Source organism: Chlamydotis macqueenii, chromosome 3 (genome assembly GCF_036417535.1).
Source record: "Chlamydotis macqueenii isolate bChlMac1 chromosome 3, bChlMac1.mat, whole genome shotgun sequence".
Lineage (NCBI taxonomy): Eukaryota > Metazoa > Chordata > Aves > Otidiformes > Otididae > Chlamydotis > Chlamydotis macqueenii.
The window spans coordinates 104631556-104652839 of NC_141558.1; the positions used below are offsets into that span (position 1 = coordinate 104631556).

Below are 21284 nucleotides of genomic sequence, written 5' to 3' on the forward strand. Positions count from 1 at the left end.
AGCACATCAGCTATTCCCCAGCCCTAATTTAGTATCAGCCACAAGCCTGCTGATGATGCACTTCATCTGTGCACTTTGTCCATGAACTCCTTCCCATTGACCAGGTCATTAGACAGTACTGGCCCCAGTACTGGTCCCTGGGGGTGACACTTGCAATGAGCTGTCATTTGGATTTTGCACTATTTTTGATCACAACCCTTTGAGTCTCATGACACAGCTAATTTTATGTTTATGTTTAAGTTCAACTATCCAAATTATACCCTACCAGTATGGCTACAAGCACACAGTGGGAGATCATGCCAAGCGCCTTATACAAGCCAAAGTCAATGACATCCACCTTTCTTCTCTTGTGCACAGAGTCAGCCACCTCAACAAAGAATATGATCAGGCTGGTCAGGTATGACTTGCCCTTGGTAACTCCACACTAGCTGCTAACCATCTTTGAATGGGAACAGCACACTCACATGCTTCCAGTCCCTTAGAAAAGTTGACACCTACTCCTCCTGCAAGGAAGACTTTTTAAAATCTACTTTGTCAGATTACTTGACACAGATGACCAGAAAGGATGAAATAGAAATTGAACCATGTATCATAGGTTTATTAGGGAAAGAAGTTATACTTCAAGACCATATATTTGGCACTGTACTGAAGCAAAAGTATGTGAGAACAATTAAAATGTTAAACCCCAAATCACCAAGAAAAATAAAATGCTCTTTTAATCACTTTAGTTCCATTTTTGCCCCCATACAATTTACAAGAACTACAGGACGCAACTGAAAGGGTATTAGACGTACACTACATGTAAGCTGGAATGAGAGTGAGAGATGGACCAGAGACCGGATCCGTCCCCCAGGGATGCTGCTCCCCTCTCAGGCTGTCAGAATGGGGGAGTAATACTAACATAAGCAAAGGCTGTTGAGATGTTACCACGAAACTGTAAGACCATGATAGTTACTGAGTAAACAATTAATGCTAGATTGCCCAGAAGGACTACTAAAATCCTATGTTATTGCAAGCTTTAAATGGTTGCTAAAAAAAATCATCATTATACCTTTAATCCATGTCAGCTTTTGCTTTCTGGTCTGGATGGAAGAGATTTCAGTAGTCTATTAAAGGAAGTGTATCTCGATTTATCCCCAGGACGGATCAAAGTCAAATGAGTTTCCTGCTACTTGACTCTTGTATCGGTGACTTGGGCTTCTTTTTGGAGGGCAAATAAGTTAAAAGCAGTTTCTAATTTGCAAGTTACTCATCCCATGCCTCTGCACAGTGAAGTGAAAGATACTGACCAGGAATAAATAACATACCAAGTAAGATGAGAATGGATTGAAGAAAAGTTGCACTAAAACTTTTGAATAGTAAAAGACAGAAAGTTTAACTGATGCTGATAAACTGCTGAATATGTGGGGTTTTTTTGCTGGACTATACAGTGCCACTCTAACATGGATAGAGGGGTAGATTCCCATTGAATGTCCAGTCCAAAGACTGCCAAGGAAGTGGGACACAGGTCTTTGACCAATAATTGAAATGTTAGATTAACAGTACTCACAAGAAGAATAGAGCTCTTTCCTTGGTTAATATATTGTGCATAGCAATCTCGAAGAATTAACAGCACCTTTTACATAAAAATTCCAAACATATTTATCTGGTGAACAAGAAAATCTCAGCATCTCTAAGCAGTACTTCTGCAGATGTACAGTATTGTATTTATATAGATATAGATATACATATATCTCAAAGTGAATTTACACTGTGACCTGGTGATTAGTCCAGCAGTGGGTGAACCCACAGGGTAAGTCTTCAGGAGAATATATAGCCTTTGGTGGGCACAATTGCATAGGGGAGCCCCAGCGGGCAGCAAAGGACAGTTTAGCATCCCATTAAGCAAGCACAGCATGCTTAGGTCGTTCCTGCAAGATATAAGAAACTTCCAAATTTTCATGGCTAATACAGTTCTAGTTTTCACAGGTTGCACACATTGCAACCACCTCTCCGTGCCTTAAAGACCCAGAGGAGGAAGGCAGGACACCAGACTCATATCCCATCCCTGCTTCCAAGCAGAAATCAAGCAGCACCACAGATTTAGGCTGGTAAAGTGAGGACCATGTTGGGCTTCGCGAGGGTTTCTTGAGCAGCTGGTCTTCACTGGTTTGTCTCATTTATCTTTTTTTTTTCTTTTCCAAATCAGTTCCTCACAGTCCTCCGGTAGAAATAATTTGAAAAGCATGGTCTGCCTAAGACAGGAAAGTAGACTGCTACCATTTCCCTGGGATGGGCACGCCGCACTCATACCAGCCCACGTAGTAGTAGGGTGTTGTGTGTCCAATGCGTCCAAATGATACAGGCTCTTGGCGGTACTGGCGGTAATACCCTGTCGGGAGAAAAAAAGCCCATTTGCATTTCAAAACAAAGACACAGTAGTTTAACAAAAGTAACAGATGCAGCAAGAGCCAATCCCACAGCCCCGATGAAAACTTAGAAGCTGTCTGGTAGGGAGTTTTGTCAAAAGAGTTTTTGCTAGCCCTGGTATTTGGCCTAGATCTTTTTTGAACGATTTAACCCTGGTCCTTTAAATTTCTTGTAGTTTTGATTGGTTTTACTGTTCAAAATCTCACGGACTATTGTGTAATGCTGTGGTCTGCCAAAGAGCTTCTGCATTTCCCTCCAAAAAGTGGCTATATTTCACTTGTGTTTATGAAGTTCATAAGTCACTTTAAATACACGAAGGACTCTAGGGGAAAAAAATGCCATCAAATCGTATTATCTCATAGCGCTCAAGAGATTATCAACAAACATCAGCTTTTCACAAAACAAAAAGATACCATTTCACGCAGTAAATATGGAATTAAGCCCTTTCTCCTCCTTTTTCTTCATCTGCAGAAAGAATGTGACTGCTTAAAGCATTAGGAGAGGTGCAGCATTCTTCTCTGCATAGCTCGTGCACTGGAACATCTGAACACTCATGTCTTATGCCAATAATATAATTTCTGTGTGCTCTCTGTCTCTGTCTCCTAGATCTACTAGTACACATCTGGATTAACCATCCCTCTTTTGAACTGAGAAACTTAGTACATCCCAGTGATATATAAATACCAGTGACTATTTCAGTTCCTTCCTGGTAACGCCGCCATGAAAAGAATATCAACAAATAATTTAACATGGAAACCATTAAAGCCAAGTGAATAATTTAGATCAACAGACTTATTGAAAAGATTGGCTGAGCTTCACGATTGGGTTCACTTTGTGAAGCAAGCTGTCATCCTCTTGGCTATGTGAGCTGATGGGTTTACTCAGAGGAACTCCTTCAAGGTGAGAATTTTCACTCAGAGGGAGATAACTACCAGGCGAGAATAAAAGTCCTGCAGTCTGACCTTAAGTCACTAGACATACTCCTATGTGTTTTGCACTGAATGAAGAGGTCAGAAACCATTTGCAAAGGCCATATTTGCAAAGATGTAACTGGTCCTTTGTGTATCTCAATTCAATGAGGCAGGTCTCATAATTAGGAGAAAGGTTTTGTAGACCCATAAATTTTTTTCTTTCCGTCTTTGCATTTTGTTTCTGTAAATTATTTGCATTATATGCCCCTCTCTTTCTGTCCACCTGTCTCTCTCAACACCCACAAGTCCTTCTGGGACTTTCATAACCCGTCCAGCTAGGCCTGAGTACTACATCACCCCATTGCCTGCTGCATCAGCCAGACTCCTCAGAGAGCTGCCAGCAGTCATGGACAAAGAGCTCCACTCTGCACTCTGCTCCCTACCCCTCAGTCCTACAGACAGGACCACAGGCACCCAGCCAGCATCCTGCTCCCCCACTGCCATACCTCGGATGGTGGGCAGGGCTTCAACATAAGACTGAGGTCCCGTTCTTCCATCCAGGTGTGAATCCACAAACTGGCAGTGGTCCTCGCCCCTTCCCCAGCTATCCCCAATGCTGTAGAAGGTGTCTGAAGGGTGACACAGACAGATTATTTGACTCAGCATTACTTTTCTTTGGGATGCTCTTTACTACCAGGAAAACAGATGTGGGAGAAAGCATGAGAAACATTACAGTGACACAGTATTACCAACGAAGTATTACCAATGAACAAACAGTGGCTGGAAAGAGGGAGAATGCTACCTTCACAGTGTGGAAGGAGAAATCATGGAAAAGAGAAACGGGTTACAGCTCAGTAAAGAACAGTCCCCATTTTGCAAGTCCATGGAGACCGCAGCACAGGTGACAGCTGGAGGGAATTTCAATTGGACCGGTCATTTCAACATAGCATGAGAAAGTGAAACGTGTTCTATATGTCAACACCATTAGTTTGATTGCATCTCAAATGAAAACTAAAAACTGTGGAGCTCTCTTTCTCTAACAGATGGTGCGGGTCCTGCTGCTCTTTTTGTTTCTTATTGCATATTCAAACACTGTCTTTAAACTATATCATTGCACTGCAATAAGAATAACATATTAGCATAATCTGAAAAACCACTGAGATGATCCTAGCAACCCAGATCAACAATATGGAAAGTTTTCTTCATTATCTCTCAGCAAATACACCCATATAAGAGCTACTGTTAACTCCTAGGAGTACTGCTCCCCTAGTCACTGCAATACCAGTCTTTCCTTCACTGTTCCCCACTACGATCTGTCCTGGGGATCTTTTGGGATTATCGCTCTGTTTGACCGCATGCAGCTGGGGCTCACCTGCCCACGGAGCAAGCCTGGGACTTCCCAGGGAGATGTGTGGGAAGCAGGACTTTGTTTTCACAGTACAAAGCGCATTGCTTTCTCAAGATACAAACACACACAGGCTTTTCAAGGAAAACCTCCTCCTGTCCTCTGTCTAAAGAGCTCTGCTTGAAAGCTAATCCCAGCAAATGCATGAGCATAACGCAAAAAGCAGGGTAGCTCGGCTATCACATCAGACCTTCGTGAGGACTCCCAGAGAGCCGTCATACAATTCTTTCACAGATTAAGTGAAGAAAGCAAGAAGATGGAGATGATAAGTAATCACATATCAGGAAATTAAGCAAATTAATCTTGGTGCCTACCTTTCAGGTCATCACTGAGGTAAATCTTGTACCTTAAGGAGTTGCAGAGAACCACTCCTACAAACTTGCGGTACCAAGTTCGTTTCACGTACTGCTTGCCACTGCAGTCTGAGTAGGTGGGGTCGTATTTAAAAGTGAATGGGATCCAGATAGGCTCACCACCTTGGAGAAAAAAAAATAAAAATTCAACATTAAGGAGAGACTTTAGCATTTCAGTCTGAGTTTTACTGAGGTTAACATCTGATAATATGTTTTACAAGAGATGTTGCAGCAGATAAATGCATGACTTTTCCATATCCCAAAATACTACTTCAAGAAAAAAATATTATTAAAAAAACTAAAAAGTAAGTGACTTAGTTTGCACGTCCCTTCCAGGCAGTAGACAATGGCAACTATTAAAATGATGACTACTGCAACCACACAAAAATATTTCCTCTTTGTCCTGTCAAAGCAGAATCTACAAGTGTAAAACCCTCCAACAACTCCTTCCCATGAACAGACCCACCAAATAACTGACAGCAAAAAACTTGACGGTGACTGGGGACACGGGAAGGCCACTGCTCTCAGAGGCCTCCCACACAGTCTGCAAAAGACAATATCCGTGCATCATCAGAGACATCTGAGAGGACGTGGAAAAAACAGACTAGCAAGCGTAATAAAACATAGAAGGGAGGGATACACTGGACATTGTTTTCATGAACAATGTAGTCAAAAAGCCCCAGAACCAACCATTTGAACTGCTTAGGAAAGCTGACAGAGTGTAATAACCACGAGGTCTTTTTTTCTGCATCTCTTCTGAGAGCACGTGCTGCCTGTGGTTACCCTCCAGATGTATATGTCAGCATGGCTGGTCCTAGCACCAGGAAATCAGCTCTTCTGACTAGGGGCTGAACTGGCTTATTGCAATTTTGGAAATGCAAAGCAAGCTCAACAGCTTCATGGCATATCATTCTTGTCACTAACAAATCCTTGAATTTTTTTAGTATTTATAAGAGCATGATGACCATAGAATCATAGAATGGTTAGGGTTGGAAGGGACCTTCAAAGGTCATCTAGTCCAACCCCCTTGCAAGGAGCAGGGACATCTCCAACCACATCAGGTTGCTCAGAGCCTCATCCAACCTGGCCTTGAATGTTTCCTGGGATGGGGTATCAACCATGCTCTGGGCAACCTGTGCCATCTACATATAGATGAGCATAACAGCTAGAGATAGAAAAAACCGATCCCACTGGTCAAGCGATGCTCAGGCAACTGAAGGACACAGATACAGAAACAATACAGTTTTGTGCTTATTAATAAACAATTAAAGTTGTTGTACCAGGCAAAAGATGGGACGAAATCAAGTGCCAATTCTAACATATCTTTACAAGATTTCTTTTCAAAGACCAGAATAAGGAATCCTAAGACAAAAAATGTTTTGTGAATCAGCATAATGAATTACTACCTGTTCCTACTTAAAACTGTAACTCAGACTGTGCGTTAATATGCTTCTAATAACTATATTTTAACTGTTTTGCACGGGTTTTATGCACTTCATGGAAGAAACAGCAGAATTAGACTTACCAGGTGGTCTGACAATGAGGAGGGGATTGTCTAGAAGAATGAAACAAATTAAAAAAAATTAATATTTTGTTCTAAACCTTGTTTTATAACAACATATAACATATATGTGTGATATAACATATATGTATGAAACATACAGTGTCACTCAAGAGAATGTCAGTTGCAAAGTAACTGCCTTTAGCTACATTATGAATGTGGGATTTACATGTCTCACCAATTTGCAGAGCTAATCAATGTTTGTTATACCACTGTTTTTCTCAGTTGATGAAACTCGCCACAGGATTGTACATTTATTCTGATACTGTAAAAACTCCACTGAGATTGGTACCAAAGTTCAAAGACAACTCTGAAACAGATTTCCTCTTCTCGGAAGCTCCTCAGAGCAGGAGGACAGTTTCACCGTACACTTCTGAATATAAAGTGTAAGTCACACCTGCAGTCACCTTACCTTCCAAAGGGAAACATAACCTACGGCTTGTATGCAAATATTGGTCTCAGACATCCATCACGTTTAGCACAGCTGTTTAGTGGTACTGACTAATATGTGAAATGCACCATTTTAACTCCGTTATCATAGTGGCAGAATTTTTGCAGGAGTGTCCTGGGCAGTGCAAGGAGCACTGTCCACCACTTCAGGGGCTTCTGCTCACTTGAAATACTCACTTTTTTTAAATAAAGAAGGATGGAATAGGCGTAGAGTAAGGATGAAAAAACAACATGATCTAAGGCATTAGCTTGTCTGTATTTATTGTGGTTTCTATCATCTTTAACTTGCCCTTATTGTATAAAAAATATCTGAAAAAAAAAGCACGGTGCTTATCTACTGATGGAGAGGAAAAAATCCAGGGAGTTTTTAAAGTCTGATGAAAGAGAGCAACAGTTTTCTGTTCTCTTCAGTGTTATGAGGGGTGAGATTGAACATCTTCAGTAAGCTGTTTGATTCTACAATAGCATTCTTTATTGAATATTCCCATCAACTCAAACCTTTCCGTTGCACTCTGAAATAGCAATTTCTATCTCTTCTGACATATTTCATCATTGTAACGATACCATCTGGCTTTACATTTAGCAACTGCTTTTGTACTTTTGCTAGCTGGAAAGCCACCTTTGGCCACATGACAAACGAAAGATCAGTACTGCAAATAAAACTTTAAACTTGGTGGATTTAACCTGTTAAATAAAGCTCAGAAGGTAGTGGATTTTGGATGGGAAAACAAGGCATTCAGGCCCATATACTGGCAGCCAGCTAACCAGCAAAACTCCCTGCAAGATACAGCACAGAATCATAGAATTGTAGAATTATTTAGGTTGGAAAAGACCTTTAAGATCATCAAGTCCAACTGTTAGCCTAACACTGACAACTCCACCACTACACCATGTCCCTAAACACCACATCTACACATCTTTTAAAACCTGCAGGGATGGGGACTCCACCACCTCCCCGGGCAGCCTCTTCCAATGCTTGACAACCCTTTTGGTGAAGAAATTTTTCCTAACATCCAATCTAAACCTCCTCTGACGCAATGAGGCTGTTTCCTCTTGTCCTAGTGCTTGTTACTTGGGAGAAGAGACCAACACCCACCTCACTACAACCTCCTTTCAGGTAGCTGTAGAGAGTAATAAGGTCTCCCCTCAGCCTAAACAGCCCCAGTTCCCTCAGCTGCTCCTCCTACGACTTGTGCTCCAGACCCTTCACCAGCTTCATTACTCTTCTCTGGACAGATTCCAGCACTTCAATGTCTTTCTTGTAGTGAGGGGCCCAAAACTGAACACAGTATTCATGGTGCAGCCTCACCAGTGTCGAGTACAAGGGGATGATCACTTCCCTACTCCTGCTGGCCAAGCTATTTCTGATACAAGCCAGGATGCCGTTGGCCTTCTTGGCCACCTGGGCACAGTGTCATATTTGTCCAATGTTAAATATTATGCTTGGATTTATACTTGAGCTTCTTACTCCTTTAAAAAAAAATTGAATGTGTTATGCGGGACCATTTACTTATCCGGCATTTTTGTCTCCCTTCTGTGAAGGCTTACTTCCATGGTTCTTAATGGAGCTTCTGAAGAGAGCACTACATGATGAAGTCAAATGAGCAATGACTTCATAAACACCACATTGTCAAAATGGCAAAATTTGCAAAAAACAACAGACCTTTCACTCAGTAAAGACTGAAAAATTTGTCCTTTATTATTCAGTGGGGTCACTGGCCTCTGTCTCAATGGAAGAAGAAGAAGTAATGGGTAAAAATAGCTCATTTAACTTACTATTTCTAGAAGGGGGTGTTGCTCTTGAATGCACTATTAGCCCTCTGAAAGAGCAGCATGTCTTGTCAAAAAAAAAGAATGGAGAACTTTGCCCATCTGATGAAACAATTGTTTTCTTCCAGAGAAAACTGCTTCCAACTGTACAGCTGTTCACAGTTAAGAAGCTAATTTACTAAATGTTTGGTCACTCTATCAAAGACATTAAACTTCCTATTGCTTCTGTATTGTTGAACATTAGTAGTCTTTTGTATTTTAAATTCAACTCCCTCTTCCCCTGAAGCTCACTTCAACGTCACTTATATTTTCATAGCGGCATTAGGAGTGCATTTGATTTACTGAAAACAAATAATTAACCTAAAAAAAAAAAAAAAAGAAAATCTCAAAGCAGCAAGTTCAGGATAATCAATATTATTGTTGTGCTGGTTTCAGTCACTGCCCTCCCACATCTGTTATTACGAATTCAGTTCTGAGATGAAAATAAAAAGCAAAGCATACCAGATTCTGTGATAAATGAGACTGAAGAGCTAACAGGTCCATAACCAAAGGGATTCTTTGCTTGGACTTTAAAATAATACCTGAAACAAAAAGAGAGGGAAAAAAAGATTAAATCATTGATTCCACTGCAATGGCTAAATTGTAAATAATACTAAATCAGGGAGAGAATCAAACCAGCAGATTTCCACTGAGTTCAGGTGTCCTTTGTATTTGAGTTGGATATTGAGCCAGGGTACGAGCTGTCTATTACAGACAAATTTGTCCTTTTTGCAATTGCTCCCATGTATATTTTTGGATCATTTATTTATATCATCCCCCTTCCAAAAACCACACACAACTACATCCACTTTACACTAAATGACCAATAGCAATAGACTAAAAGAAGAAGTTGCAAGGAAATTAAATTCTCATTTCAGGAACAGTTTTAAACTAGATTGACTCCTATCAAAGCAGTGATGTAAACTGCAAACGAAAACTGGATCAAATTTATATGAGATCAGAAGCTAAATTTTTGACCTTTCTGTAAAAACTCTAGCAGCATTAAGATCACAATACTTGAGTAATATGAGAAAGCTTCATATGTTGCCTTATTGATCCCCCAAAGTATTTAAATCACATGTTTAACTCAAAGCACATGACTCGCAGCTAGAACGCCATTCCTTGCTCAACAGAAGCAAAATTATCCTCATTCTTAGAGGAAAATACCTGTAAACACATTTTAGTACATTTCAAATACAATTATTTTTTACTTGATGCCTACTCTGACTTTTTTTCCCCTCAGATTAATGTTTTCTTCTTTCCCTTTTATCTTTATATCCAGTCCAGCAGAAAGCAATTAGAATGGAAGATTACTGTGAAAATTTCCAGCACAGCATTTTTCAAGTGCCTGAGTTTAGGTTTTCCTTTCTTGCCTGCTCGCTCAATTTCATTCTTGTAAAGAAGTTAAAAATAATAAAAAATTATTGTGCCTCTGTAATATCCACATAGCACTTGGATCTTGATTTAGCCTCTCATCCAAAAGCAGACATCTCCAAAAGCTCCATCCGTGACCCACATAGCAGGGCAAGTGCTTACTTGCGGTGACAATTGCCACCAAACGCTGGATTGCCTCCCATGGCAATGTCCCATCCGAGCGGCAGGCCTGATGCTCCTTAGCTGGAGAAGGTGAGCCTGGCCATTAAAAACATCAGTCTGCTCTGGGTGGCAAAGTTCTCCCTATCCTGTGGAGAAACCTGCCAGTGCTGCTCTGCGTGCATGGCCCACACTGGGTGGAGATAGCGTGGTTCATAGCGAAGGCGGTCTGACATCCCTGGAAGCTGTTGCCACCTGGCACAGTTTATGCATCAAGCATGGACACCATCCACCTTAAAAACTTCACTCCCCTTTCTTCTTTTCTGTCCACAAGAGATGACAGTAGCCCTTGCAACATAAGAGTGTAACGTGGTTTAATGCCACATAAGATGCTCATGCTTTACAGTCTACCAGGCAGCAGGAAAATTCCACACAATCTTGTTGCAGGAACTTTGCTGGTTTTAGCTTGCCGCTCAATTTTTACCATGTGGGCTTTCCTGTACCATCAAGCGGATCTGTTCCTCAAGGACTTAGCCAGAGAGCAGAGCCTGGAGGTCACTCTCTGACCTAAGCATCAGCTAAGCACAAACGAAACTATTCGCAATGATAAACCAGAGGGGACCCAGTTGAATCAGCCCTTTGTCAAAGGTGAACATCTTTTTTCATTAAAAGGAAATCATGCATAGTGAACTGTTTTGCCTCAAACAACCTGATCTCTATGAAAAGGCTGAAAAGATGTGCAAATAACATCCACTTCTTCAGCAGAAGGGTGGCAAATGTGAACATCAGGTTTTGCCATGAAGCACACCTGTTATCTCCAGGGTACATGCCAGGGCATCTTGTTCACTCTGTAAAAATTATCTCACCCTCTAGGTGGATCAATGTGGAAGTCACAGGAATTGAAATATTCTGGGCTTCATCCACGGCATGAGCTTCACCTCATATCCATGCCAGAACCAGAGCACATGCATGGTCAGGCCATCTGCGGGACACATTCTGCATGTCCCACCCCTGTGCAGGGGACATGCACCCTGTCCCTGCTATGTCCCACAGCCAACACCACAAACCAGCTTCACTCCTGCTTTCTGCAACCAGTTCTGCCTGTAATTAATGACTATATGACACTCACAAATGACTAACAGCTTTCGTTTAAAAGACACACACACTGTGGCAAAAAGACACCATGCTAAATAGCAAAATTTAGCTAGCCTGTGCTTCTTGCTTGTGCCTAACACAATCTTTTTGCTGGCAGAAATATTTCCTAATGGTTTTAACTATTGACCTTTATTTCTTGACCAGAGCTTATGAGTGTTCAGCATGGCTGGAGAAAGAGGAAAGGGGAGGCAGAAAGTCTCCAGTGTGCTCCTCTACTTCTGGCCTCCCGAGCAGAGCATGGCAGCCTGAGCACTGCTTTAATCCCCTGAGCTGCCAATGCTCTCATGGGACACCTGCATCTACCCACACCTCCTTCCCCCGCTCACACCTTCTCCACCTGGACTAGGGCAGAGGCTGGTGGCACAGGCTGACCACAAGGATGGGACACAGGGCAACGCTTCCTCAACGCTGGCTCCTAAAATGGCCGCAACACAGCACCAAGCTGCACTGACTGAGCCGAGTGCTTGGTGTGACTACTTCAGAAGAGTAGGAGAAAAACGTTTTCCAGCCTACATCTTTTCCATAATGCTTCAAAGCATAGTGAAAACATCTGTATGGATGCCTGGCTTCCCAGTGCTTCCAAAGAGGTATAATTAGATACCACCTTCGCAACACAGTGGCACCTCCTGAGCAAGCCTGTCAATGCACTTAATAGGAGTGTATTAGTGCTAGCTTCAAAACATTCCCATGAGATACCTAAGCGTGATGATCCACATCTGAAATAGGAGAGAGCAGCCCAAGAACCTCATGCACCTATTTAGGTGGGGAAAAACATGCCATTTTGTACCTGACGCGTAATCCAGGAACCTATTACCTACACGACCCGGGCAACTGTGCATTCAGGTGTCCTGTGATCTACAGAGAAGCCTGTCTGGGACACATGATTGCTCAAGTTGCCTGCCTGACTGTCTGGAAAAAACAGGGATGAAGTTATGAGTACATTTTTCTTTGCTAAATTGGAAAATTAGTTCCTAAGCCTCTATATACACAAGAAGCCTCTATCTGTGCCAGAAAGAGAGCCAGGTCTCATGACTTGCTGACCTGTGATTTAAACATAGATGATGCTATGATTGCTGTATTAAGAATGTCAATAAAATAATCCAGTCAGGATATAGTTCCTTCTCAGACAAGACAAAAAAAAAAGAAACTACCAAAGCCTTTCTAGGTCCAGGCATCTGACATTTTCATAAGTCAGAATCCTTAAGCTGATGAATTTGCCAGGAAATCTCAAATCGGTATAACTCAACTGTTCTTCATCACATAAATACATGAACAAAATTTGCAATATATAAGTTGATTGTGCTTTGATTACACTTTGCTTAGGTAGAATTGCAATGAATTGTTACCAATAGACACAGAAGAATCACACCTGCCACAGATGCAATACCATTTGCTTTTCATTTTCAATACAGACAAGAAAAAAGCTTTTCCTCCTAAGAATAAAGCTCCTTTGATTTTTTTCTATACCGCTTCTATTGACATTTCAAGAAAGGATATAGGCAACTGTAATGGGGCAATGAATATGTAATATTTTTATTCACTTAGACTATATGGACTTGTGCAAAGCTTTTGACACTGTCCCGCACGACACCCTTCTCTCTAAACTAGAGAGACATGGGTTTGACGGACAGACCACTCGGTGGATAAGGAGTTGGCTGGATGGCCGCACTCAGAGAGTGGTGGTCAACGTCTGAATGTCCACGTGGAGACCGGCCACGAGTGGTGTCCCTCAGGGGTCCGTGTTGGGCCCAGCCCTTTTCAACATCTTTGTCAGCGACATGGACACTGGGATAGAGTGCACCCTCAGCAAGTTCGCCGATGACACCAAGCTGTGTGGTGCCGTCGACACGCTGGAAGGGAGGGATGCCATCCAGAAGGACCTTGACAGGCTGGAGAGGTGGGCCCGTGCCAACCTCATGAAGTTCAACCAGGCCAAGTGCAAGGTCCTGCACCTGGGTCGTGGCAATCCCAGGCACAAATACAGGCTGGGCGGGGAATGGATCAAGGGCAGCCCTGAGGAGAAGGACTTGGGAGTGCTGGTGGACGAGAAGCTCAACATGAGCCGGCAATGCGCCCTTGCGGCCCAGAAGGCCAACCGCATCCTGGGCTGCATCAAGAGAAGCGTAGCCAGCAGGTCAAGGGAGGTGTTTCTGCCCCTCTACTCTGCTCTCGTGAGACCCCACCTGGAGTACTGTGTCCAGTTCTGGAGCCCCCAGCACAAGAAGGACACGGGCCAGTTGGAGAAGGTCCAGAGGAGGGCCACGAAGATGATAAAAGGGCTGGAGCACCTTTCCTATGAGGACAGGCTAAGAGAGTTGGGGCTGTTCAGCCTGGAGAAGAGGAGGCTCTGGGGAGACCTGATAGCAGTCTTCCAGTACCTCAAGGGGGCCCACAAGAAAGATGGGGAGAGGCTGTTCAGTCGGGCCTGTTGTGATAGGACAAGGGGTAATGGTTTTAAAATAGAGGGGGATAGATTTAGATTGGACATTAGGAAAAATTTTTTTACAATGAGGGTTGTAGAACACTGGAACAGGTTGCCCAGAGAGGTGGTGGATGCCCCATCCCTGGAAACGTTCAAGGCCAGGCTGGATGAGGCTCTGAGCAACCTGATCTAGTCGGGGATGTCCCTGCTCCTTGCAGGGGGGTTGGACTAGATGACCTTTAAAAGTCCCTTCCAACTCTAACCATTCTATGATTCCATGATTCTATGATATGACTAATCGTATCACCATACCTGTGAGTTGGAGCAAAATTATTTTATGGCTTAATTCAAGGTGTCTCCCTTCTGTTGGAATTAAATAGCTGGCACTCACAGTCACAAAATGAGATAACCACTCAGCACGCTAATTCAGGAAGCAGCTGTTTTTAAAAAAATTAGTTGGCAGTAAAATCCTTTTTCCAGCCTCTCTGAAGGCACGCATGCATGGACCCCCAGCCCCGCGCTGCGTCCAGTGGCAGGCTGAGACAGCAGGATGCCAGCCAGTGGTGGGACGCACCGCGTGACCGCTGCATGTGCTCCAGGCGGCAGGGCAGGAGCCATAGCATGGTGACTGTATGCCAGACACGGGGATGGTGGGATGGCTGCTGCTGGACCTCGTTCAGCCCTGGGTGAGAGCCGGGGGGATGCGCAGAGGGTACATGCAGAGCACGCAGAGCACACAGCGGCTGCCTGTGGGAGGGGAACTGGTGTGCTTGACCCGGTGTCTGGGATGGAGAGACACTCGCTGCTCAGGAAGGGGAGAGAATGAGTCAACATGAGAGCACTCCACGGACCCACTGCTCAGCAGGATCGGTGGATGAGGGGAAAAAGAGGCGAGGAGCGGGTCAGCAAGGACAGGCAGGCTTCCTCCCACAGGCATGTGGAGAGGGCAGCAGGGGCTGAAACCCTCCTCCTCCAACTGCACCACCCCTCCAGAAGAAAAACATATAAATCAGCTGCCTGCAGGTTCACAGGCTAGTGCAAAGTGTCTCCCTCCATTAAAAATGGCCTACCACTACATCCGTCACGAACATTTACAACAAATATTACAGTAAGACTCTAGAGCAGAGTTGGAAGAGGAGCTTCCTACCCAGCTGGTGTGAGGTAGCTATGTGCCACATGGGTCTACTGCTTGCACAGGACAAGGGTTTCATTAACATCTTACCTCTTTTTTGCTGCTCTGGTGATACACAGCAGCCAGCTGTGGCTGATGCTGCTTGTTGGACATACCGTGTGTGGTTTTGCCTTAATGGAGATACAGAAAGGAAACACATTTTTAAGTGCATCTGGCCTCTAGAGCCAGAAGATCCAGGCTCTGTTTGCAGTTGTGAGCCCTGAGTAAATGTTTGAGAGCCTCTTATGAAACGCTCTGTACAACACTGGAATTGGTAGCCAGCACTGTGGGATCAAAATGTCCCTGGAGGGAACAAAAAACAAGTGGACAGGGAAGAAGATTTGATGAGACATGGAGATATGGTGATAAAGGATGATGTTTTAAATCATGAGACTATCTAGGCACTCCTGTTGGGCACTGATACAGCTTTTCTGCAAAAAGGCAGAAAAAAGCCTAATCATGCTCAAGAAGGAGATTGAAATGTTTATGACGAGGATTATACTGTTTGTGACTGCAGAAGACTGTATTTGGTGATTGAGTGGATGCTGTCCAGCCCTTTGCATCAGTCTTCTGTGATGGCTGAGAATTAAGGTTAGGGAAGGGACATTGTCAAGACTGTTGTTTTTAAGATTTAATAAGGTTTAAAGTCATTTTAGTGTTTACATTCACATGTCACAAGGAAGCAGCTCCTGTGCCCACTGAAGCTGACCAGAGTTTTGCTAATGGAAAAACTTCCACTTCTCAAATGGAGGTTAGACCAGGCCTTGGAAGAAAACTTACGACACGAGCTAAACACAGACTTCCATTTTGTTTGTAAAATCGAAATATCAGGCAGATGTTTTCCAGAATATGTTGACAGCTTCAAATCTTCTCTGGGGCTGACTTCTGCCAAGATACCAACCCGTTTCTGATATGCTGCGAACGCTGCAAGTTTGCACCAGCAATAGTCCCTTATAGGACACCCGACAGTCAACAGCATCTGCATACGGTAAATCTGACTTAATCAGAGATTTCTCACAAAACGCACTAACAATGTAAGCACAAAATTTTTAGACTAACTTCAGATTTCACACCGTATTTTCTTAGGCATAGGGTCTTTCCCCAGTGGTTAGGCAGCTATTTTTAAGACAAAAAATATGCAATCAATTCAGCCTGTGGATTAGGAGAATGTAAATGAGATTGGTCAATACACACAATTTCTCTGCTGTAAGGAACCCTCCTTCTCCACCAGAGACCCCACATAAAGCTTTTATTCCCTCCACAGAGGCCAGTGGATTATACCGTTCTTCAGTAAGACACTGGGGAAATAATATGCTTAAAACAAAAAGCACTTGCTCGAACCTCCCTACTTTGAAACAGAACCTTAATATTCGACCTGGGAATTACTAGGTTGATGGAGATGCATGAACCTATAACCTTGCTGTTGCTATAAAACTTCATTCAAATACAGCCAAATTGTCACCTTCTGAAGCCTGCCTTAACGTACATCTCAGCAGATGTATCGCAGGTTGGCAGCTCGATTCCCACCAATTCCCCTGGGAACAGCAGCTGCAGGGCTCCTAGAGGCTTTCACTGCAACCTCTTTTTCTGGTGATCTGGAGCCCTTGAGATGTTGGGCACCAGAAGCAGAGAGCTATCGCTGGCCTTCAACAGTGTCCTCGGGGCAGCAGGAGAGGGAGACTTGACTGGAAGGCAGCGAAGAGGTGAGGAGCTGTGGCTGGAAAGTGGAAATGGCAGAGAAGCAAGAGATGGAGAAGCCCTGCTAGAGGAAGCTGGGGCATACAGGCAATGCTTCCTCGCCTGCGAGAGGGACAGGGTGAGAGGGGAGGAGTGAAAACTGGTGAAGGGGAAAAGGGTTGGGCATGTACAGCAGTCTGGGACTAGGGGCAGAAGGAAAGAGATTTAGGGAAAGCGTATCTTCGAGTCACAAGGATGTGGATGTACAAATGCAGGAGGGTCTGCACCCGCTTCCCTCACTATCTAGGAACAGAGTTTTGGAGATCTCAGATGTCTTCCATCTTGTTGTAACAGGTGAAACCCATAGATAACCTGTGCCCCACACCTTCCTCCATGTATTTGTAACAATGATATTTTACAACAAGGGCATTAGCAGAGACAGGACATACAATTGCAGCTCTACTGTGCAAGCAATATTGCCTTAACGCACCATGAACCACTCTAAAGGACTTGCACTGAGGTCTAAATTATTAATCTTCACAATAGGTTGCCATGCTCAAACAATTCTCTTTTTCTAGGTTGAGATTCTCAATCACCTGCTTTTAACCTGCAGAACCTTCCCTTCGTCTATAAATCATCTTGGAAAGAAAAGATACTTTAGGTGACACCGTTTCTCTCTTCATTGTTGCCCTGGCACAAACCCTATGTGCCTGTCCTAGGAGTGGATGCTCTATCTGTAGCTCACCATCAAGTGAGTCATGCTAGTTGCAGCCCAAAATCCCAGGGTATCTCCCACGTTGTCAAATACGTGAGCAACATCTGCCACCAGTGTTTAAGAGACTGTAGTCATCAGCACGTGAAGAGCCATCCCTAGCCCAAGGCAGCGTCAAAGGTATTTCAGACTCAGAATTTGAGCGAAAAGAACCTGATCTAGTTTAAGATGTCCCTGCTCCTTGCAGGAGGTTTGGACTAGATGGACTTGAAAGGTCCCTTCCAACCCAAACTATTCTATGATTCTATGACTGTACATATGAGAGACACTGAGAATCTGTCAAAAGTGGTAATTTTAATGTAGTCCTTTTGTGGCCATTTACTTCCCACCCAATCATGATGAATTATTCCACTATTACACAAAGTATGCATTCTTGTTATGCCATTTCAGTGAGATTTTTTGCAAGATAAAGACCTAAAGTTCCTGCCAAACTGACTTCTGAGCAACTGCCATGGCCTCATTATATATCATCAAGCCTTCTCCTCCAGTACCACTTGTGTGAACAGACAGAGAAAACAGACCAGAGAATGGCACCTCTCCTCACCAGCCCTTAGGTATGAAATCTTGGCCACACCAGTATGTGGGAATGGCCACATCACATCACACCAAGGGCATGCTTTAGACTACTCTTCCCCCCAAAATTTGATTCAGTTATACACAAGACTGAAAAATGCATTTTTAAAATAAGATTTTATCTGATACTGATATGTGTTTTTATACACACAAATATATACATGCAGGTACACACAGTCAGCTGCTCCAGGGTTAATAAGGTAAAGATAATTAAAGTAGCTGTGCAGTTTATAAAACAATTTGCTGTCAAACAGAATGAGTAAAATCTAGATCAGATGTAAACATTTATACCAAAGCCAAGAAAAATCTTTGACAATTCTCAAAATTTGTTTTACTTCCCTAACAGAACTGAAAAAGAGTGGATCAAATGCTTACCGTGTGTTGGGTTTCAGGTTCTCAATTGGCAAATGAGTAGCCCCTGCAGTCCTGGTTGACCACTTATTCTTTAAAAAGTCATCATAAGACGCACTGTAAACCAGATAGCCTGTAAACAGGAAAGACAAATAGTTGTGAGGATTCTAAATAAATTTTAAATAAATTATATCCCTAGTCATCGTGGTAGATTTTATGGGTTAAAAGGAGTGGAAGCATCTTTGAATACGAAAGTGATTCAGTGCCTGGAAAATCCCAGGCTACAAGAATTTCCTGTCATTAGCTAATAATGATGGAGCATTGCATCAGCGGATGGTACCCAGGTGTGAATTCTGATTTAAAACACAGTGAAGGCAAAAAGATGACAGAGGTAACCCATTCACTGCTTTAACTGATACACTGACTGTGGAAAAATACCTGGGGTAGGGGCAGAGTTTGAAAAAAAATGAAAAAAAAAAAGTTATGCAAACATCACATAGCCTGTTCAAGTGCCACCTTCTCCCTTTCCAGCCATTACTGCTGCCTCGGCTCCGCCAGCTCCCACCCCTCCGCTGTGGCTGTCAGCCGCAGAGCTGGGCAAGGCTCCTCAAAAACTGGATGTTAGCACCAAAGCAGTGGCCTTTTCCAATGCTTACTTCAGATCTTTTGGGTTCACTGACAAACAGGAGTTGATTAATTTTTAAAATATTTTGGCTATTTACTCTAGTGTTTTTCCAGCAACTTTTGAGATTCATTCTTGAAGTCAGTTAGGCTTCTCTCTGGCTCTCAAAAGGTCTAAAGACATTAAAGGAGATCTAATTTAATACATTTGTTTAGTATATTCCCCATCCCTGAACTTTGTTTCTCAGACTGGTATTTGAGCAAAATTTCAGTAAAACAAGGTAAGCATAGCCTGGGCCAGAGACTCCACTGGAGATAATCAACTCTGATACATTATTTTCCTATAAAAAAAAAGCAGACTAGAAGACCACCAAGCCAGAAGCCCCTCCCCAGGCAGATCGCTCCTGTAGCCACGCTTACAGCCAGACAGGACCCACACTGGGTCCTGCCAAGCAGTCACCTTTGCTCATAGCGGACCAAAGCCGAGTGCGAAAGATGCTCCAGAGGCAGGCTTAGGAGGTGTCTGTGGAGCTGAGGGCACTACCTGGGGGCAGAAGTGCTCAGTCAAAGTGCTATCAGAGCCACCATACAGGCGACAAGCAGTGGCTTCAGAACCACTGGCACAAAATTAGTGCCAAAATCCTGAGATATCTGGACCAACATGAGCTGGTCAGTCTGGCACTGAGGGATGACAGAGGGACCTTTCTCGCGCCTCAGAAAGTAGATCACCTCCCTCAGAAAATTGCAGAGGAAAGAGAACTTCAAGAGCTGTTGGCTCAGTTTAAGATAAAAATGGTCATTTAAGAAAACATTCCCCTTTTCCACTACCCCATCAGGAAAGCAACCCTCAGGAGAGTACCTGTTACCATGTCTCCTTGAGCAGGTTTGTCCCAGTCCACGATGACAAAGGAGTGACAGCCTTCGACTGCCACAACAGTGATGTTGTGAGGGGCTTTCAGGGGACGCAGATCTTTCTCTCTGAGGTCATTAGGGATGATTTCATTGAGGCTTTCCACTTGGAAGTGCTCCAGGGCCTCTGTCAAGGAGCAGGGGGCTGCTGGATCTTTATTGAGATAGGTCACATAAGGAGCTGGAAGAGACAGGGAGGAGTGGCATTTAGTTAGCAGTTTGTAGATAACACAGAGAAGCACACAGGCTGGCAACTTCCTGAAAATAAGGGAGTCAACTTGTCTCATGAGTTCTAAAATTCCTCCTTTTCCAGCCCAGTTCACTGCTGCCAACAAAGCATGGCTTGCACTCAACTTGATGACGAGCAGGAGGAACGGGATGCCAATATTCAGGTCTACCCCCACACTCACAGCTGTACCCAATTATGCAGAGACAGAAGGATCATCTTTGCTACGAGAGGCAGAAGAGAGCGGTCTGACCGCAGGACCCTCCGCACGCTACCTCCAGCTGCTCTGGAAGGTGAAAATGTCACCCAAACTCTCTGCCTTTCCACACGTGGGAACAGATCCCTGCCAGGGCCTTAGATCGTCTAAGTGGCTGGTTCCTACACAAACATCCTGAAGCTGGAGTGAAATAACAGAGGGAACAGGAAGAGTAATTCCAAGGTGAAGTCCAACCAGGTTAAATGAAGGGATTATTACTGTGGTCCCCTGGGTATTAAGGGACCAGGAGTCATGAGTCCCTGCCTTCCAGGCATGTGCTCCCAACCTGTAACTTCTATTTTTAAAAGCTTTATACTGACTGGAATTGCACTTCAGTTCAGGAAAAGATTAAACCATCTTTTTATTGCCTTAAAAGTCATTGTAACATTCAAAGTAAGGACTATAAAACTTGCTTTGGAAATGTTTATTCAGTTGCAATAATACAATTCATTGAAATGGTAATATTATTTCCCTAGTGCCTTGAAATGTTCATAAACCAACATTTCTTGGTTTATCTTATTGGATTTCATGCCCTAAAGGGATTTTTTCCAGATCTTGCAATGGAGTTAATTTTAGCCTCTCCAGCTAAATGAATCAAGCAGCACTGTCAGTGAGAGAGCTGAATAGAAACATCATGAAATTGTTTGGACAGGGAAACTGAAGATGCACTGGAAAAAGTCTTGGCATACATAAAAACAAATCTTTTACTCCAGCAGCAAA

At 43.4% G+C, this 21284-nt stretch overlaps 1 protein-coding gene across 1 annotated transcript in view; it reads right to left on the reverse strand.

Annotated features, from left to right (window-relative positions):
* Nucleotides 1-577: 577 nt before the first annotated feature.
* FNDC1 (fibronectin type III domain containing 1) overlaps nucleotides 578-21284 on the reverse strand; it is a 73052-nt gene continuing 52345 nt past the window's right edge. Inside the window, exons 14-20 of the mRNA XM_086745517.1 lie at nucleotides 20033-20263; nucleotides 18577-18685; nucleotides 9361-9440; nucleotides 6604-6633; nucleotides 5040-5201; nucleotides 3827-3949; nucleotides 578-2371 (exon numbers count right to left, since the gene is read on the reverse strand). Coding sequence (XP_086601643.1) covers nucleotides 2256-2371; nucleotides 3827-3949; nucleotides 5040-5201; nucleotides 6604-6633; nucleotides 9361-9440; nucleotides 18577-18685; nucleotides 20033-20263 — 851 coding nt within the window. The 3' untranslated portion in view covers nucleotides 578-2255. The remainder of the gene's footprint in view (nucleotides 2372-3826; nucleotides 3950-5039; nucleotides 5202-6603; nucleotides 6634-9360; nucleotides 9441-18576; nucleotides 18686-20032; nucleotides 20264-21284) is intronic.